The sequence below is a fragment of the Nicrophorus vespilloides genome, unplaced genomic scaffold (genome assembly GCF_001412225.1).
Source record: "Nicrophorus vespilloides isolate i.1.1-1 unplaced genomic scaffold, Nicve_v1.0, whole genome shotgun sequence".
Classification (NCBI taxonomy): domain Eukaryota; kingdom Metazoa; phylum Arthropoda; class Insecta; order Coleoptera; family Silphidae; genus Nicrophorus; species Nicrophorus vespilloides.
Window position 1 is genome coordinate 1 of NW_017098763.1, and position 3,747 is coordinate 3,747.

The 3,747-nt window shown below is 31.5% G+C and overlaps 1 protein-coding gene across 1 annotated transcript; it reads right to left on the reverse strand.

Moving 5' to 3' along the window:
- Nucleotides 1–766: 766 nt before the first annotated feature.
- LOC108563131 lies at nt 767–3,608 on the reverse strand. The gene is made up of 2 exons (XM_017921722.1): nt 3,475–3,608; nt 767–950 (listed from the first exon to the last, which is right to left on the reverse strand). Exons 1-2 carry the CDS (start codon nt 3,595–3,597, stop codon nt 846–848), a joined length of 228 nt encoding a protein of 75 aa, XP_017777211.1. The 5' UTR covers nt 3,598–3,608; the 3' UTR covers nt 767–845.
- Nucleotides 3,609–3,747: the final 139 nt, after the last annotated feature.

The following is a 3,747-nucleotide window of genomic DNA, read 5'->3' on the forward strand; positions in this document are numbered from 1 at the left end:
AACCTTGGGTACATTTAGCGTGCGTCGTCGTCGTCATTTGTTTGTTCCGTATCGTAAATGTTTGCATCTTCATCTGTTTCCTAAATTTCCAAGCTCACTTTATTTTTTTTTTGTTTCTCTTCCAACAACAATTTCTCTTCTTCCCTTCACCATCGCGTGACGCGCATTCATTTATTCAAAAACAAAAACAAAACAGAAACAAAAAAAAGCCTAGGGTTATTGTCGAAAGTAACCGTAAACAACTTCAAATCGAAATTGCAACGTTGTATTTTTATATAACAAATAACCATGGTTACTGACACTTTGATTGCACAATCAAACAAAAAAAAAGTCACTAAATCGAATCGAACTAAACCGTTACCAACTTGGTAATCAATTCAATTGCAACATTTCTTTTCATCTCCATGGTTACTTGTATTTATTTTACGTTTTAAATAAGAAACAAATTCTTTTCATCTCCATGGTTACTTATATTTATTTTACGTTTTAAATAAGAATGAAACGAAAAAAATCGAAGTGATTTGGAAACAAATTCTTGTTTGAAGACGCAAACATACTTTGATTATTTTTTTTTTTAGATTATTAATATTAAATTTTTAAACATAATTATTGTTCTTTAAAGTCTTTTTTTTTAGTTATTTAGTTATTATTTTAACTACTTTAAAATTTAGCAATTAAAAAACAGATAAAGCTCTTAAATTTTACTAAAACTCATAATTATAATCTAATCTAAATGTCTTTTTTTTTTGTTATTTTTTTTTTTGAAGTTGATGAAATTTGTAGGAGTTCTACGTAAGTTGTCGGTTAATTCGTGTCGTGTCTTGTTTATTGTTATCGTGTTGCGTTTATTGTGGGATTTCCCTCTTGTAGAAGAGCTTCTGCTCCGGGTGCCACCTGGGTGGAGCATCTTGGGCTTGGTACTCTTCCTTCTCGATTTCGCTCTCCAACAACTGCACAACATAAAATTTCGATTAAAAAAGCACATAAACAATTTAATTAATCGATTGATTAAGTTTTATTAGTTAATTGAAGAACGATGAATGGATAACTTTTGTATAACTTTCATTCATAGAACATGCATTCATTAACTGCAACGATTTAGTCAAACGTTAGCAGTTATTTGCAAAGAAAACTTTCATTAAACGAACACCAAATTTAATCATTCGTTAACTGAAATTGTCATTAGTTAATTGGAAATAAGTAAGAGTCGTTAAGTTAATTGGATTTTCTTGTGCTAATGTACAGTTAATTCTATTTTAAAGTCAATTTCTAGAAAATCTTTGAATTCTATTTGCAAATTTATGTGTTTCTAGAAATCGTCTGTAGAAACTATAGTTTTCTTCGCTTTTTTTAAACAAGTTTTCTCTGAATTTTACGTAATTATAGAGTAATTGAATAATTTTCACAATCAATTATTTTTTTTTTAATAATTTCTTCAGTTTATGATTAGTTTTATTATCGAAATTGAAGCTAGTCAAGTAAAAAATACTTATAATTGAATAATTGTGTTTGTTGATAAATTTGAAATATTGGAATTTTCAGTAATGTCTTCAGTTTTTGGAAAATTTCTTGAAAACTGTTGAATTTAATAGAAAGTTATTCAAATTCAAGTTAATTGTGAATTTGAAATAATGACATTTTTATCAATATCTTTAGTTTTTAGCTTTATTCAATTGTTCTAATAAGTTCTGCAGTAAACAGTAATAGAAAATCGAGGGTGGCTTTTGATGGGCGAGCGAAGCGAGTCCTGAAAACAACTGAAATTTTCAATCTTCAATGCGATCATCACCTAGATGGCGTTACGCAACAATCATAAGATTGTCTTCTTGTTTCATAACAACGAACGAAACCGAAAAAGATGCATCTCTGGACTATGCCGTGCAATATTTTATTAAATAATTTCATCTAATTTTTCAAACACAGACTAAAGAAAAAAGTGTGAAATTTACAACAGCTTTTCAGGACTCGCTACGCTCGCCCATCATGATTCTTTCAAGTTAATCAATGAATTCAGTAGTAAAAAGTGTTTGAAAATGAAATGTTTTGATGATGGGCGAGCGAAGCGAGTCCTGAAAGGCTTCAATAACCTTCAAAAGTTCTCATTTATGGAAAAAAAAATTGAACGATTTCATGTATTCTAGATTTATATTATAACAAGTAAATAAAAAAAATTAACAAATTCATAATTTTTCTACATATTTTACTTTATTAAAATCGAGGGTGTCTTTTGATGGGCGAGCGAAGCGAGTCCTGAAAACAACTGAAATTTTCAATCTTTAAGGCGATCATCCCCTAGATGGCGTTACGCAACAATCATAAGATTGTCTTCTTAATGTCTTCATAAATGATGAAATTGCGTACGACGTGAACGAAACCGAAACAAGATAACATGCATCTCCGGACAATGCCGTGCAATTGCGAACGCTGCGAATGACCATGTACTAATATCACGCGGATTACCATAATATTTTATTTATTTAATTTTTCCTTATTACTTCTTTACGTTTTTGTTGTGTTTTATTCTCTCTTTTTGCGTAACGCAATTGAAATGAGAAATTGTAATTACACGATTTAACGTCTAAACGCAACGAGGTTCCCAAGTGCTTGCTGTTCGCACATTCACTAATACGTATTATGTACACTTTATTAATGATTGTGAAAGACGTCGGCACAGGTGCGTCGAAAACTAATTACGTTTGGTTTTAAATTTGCAAATTGTATTCACTGTTATGTGAATAATTGTATTGTATTGTTGTCTACAGTTTTAGGTTTAATTTGTATAGTTTGAAAGTAATGTAGCGTTTGTAGTTTATTAGAAAAATGTGATTAAGTAACATTTGTATTTCAATTAGTTTTGAATATACTTTGAGAAAATCTATCTATTTCATCAATTACTGAAGTATTAAAGCCTTTCAGGACTCACTTCGTTCGCCCATCAAAATCCATTGGAAAAAAGGAAAGAAATGTATTCATCTGTACACTTCTTGTTTGATTATAAATCTTTGTTGTTTTGTTTTTTTTTTGGTAACACTTTTGTTTGTTGTTATTAATATTTTGTTTTCTTGTTGTTCTTTTGTTTTCTTACTGTTCCTTTGTTTTTGTTTATGATGGATAACGAAAACAAAAACTAAAAACAGTTGAATGATATTTATTTTGTTTTGTGTGCGTGCGTGTGTGTGTGTGTTAACTTTCTATTTCGCTTCGTGCGTGTGTTCCGTTTCGTAAGTCCTCCTCATCCGCCCGCGATGCATTCAAGTACAAGAAGATGAAGAGAAGAGAGAAAAAAATGGAAATGTATAAATCAAAACGCACTCGACGCAGCGGGATCCGAAGATAATGACGATGATTACGATCCGAACGTTTTGTCGCTGGCCGGCGCCGACGAAATTCTTAACGTCGTTACGTAACGCTCGATGAAGATGATCGTGGTGATGGTGAAAGGTGATGAACTCTTTCCTTCATTCATTCGCTCACCTCTTTGAGAAGTTCTCTCAACTTGTCCAAACGATCGACCTTCGCCCTCGTCGGAAGGTACCGGGCTTCGGACACCTCGGAAAGGTTGATCAGAAGAAGGGCCGCCAACACACACAGCAACATCCTGACACAGGCCATCTACGATAATAATAGAAAAAAAAAACAATAAACGTAAATTACACAAGCCTTCTACGATATATAAAATATATTACTATACTATATTACTATAATAGATAGAATGAATTCAAAATATGCATATAAAAGCTGAATGTT

Coding starts and splice junctions, on each gene's coding strand:
- LOC108563131 (XM_017921722.1), bottom strand. CDS start 3,597: ATGTTGCTGTGTGTGTTGGCGGCCCTTCTTCTGATCAACCTTTCCGAG. Junction 951..3,474: donor TGAGAGAACTTCTCAAAGAG/GTGAGCGAATGA, acceptor TATGTTGTGCAG/TTGTTGGAGAGCGAAATCGA.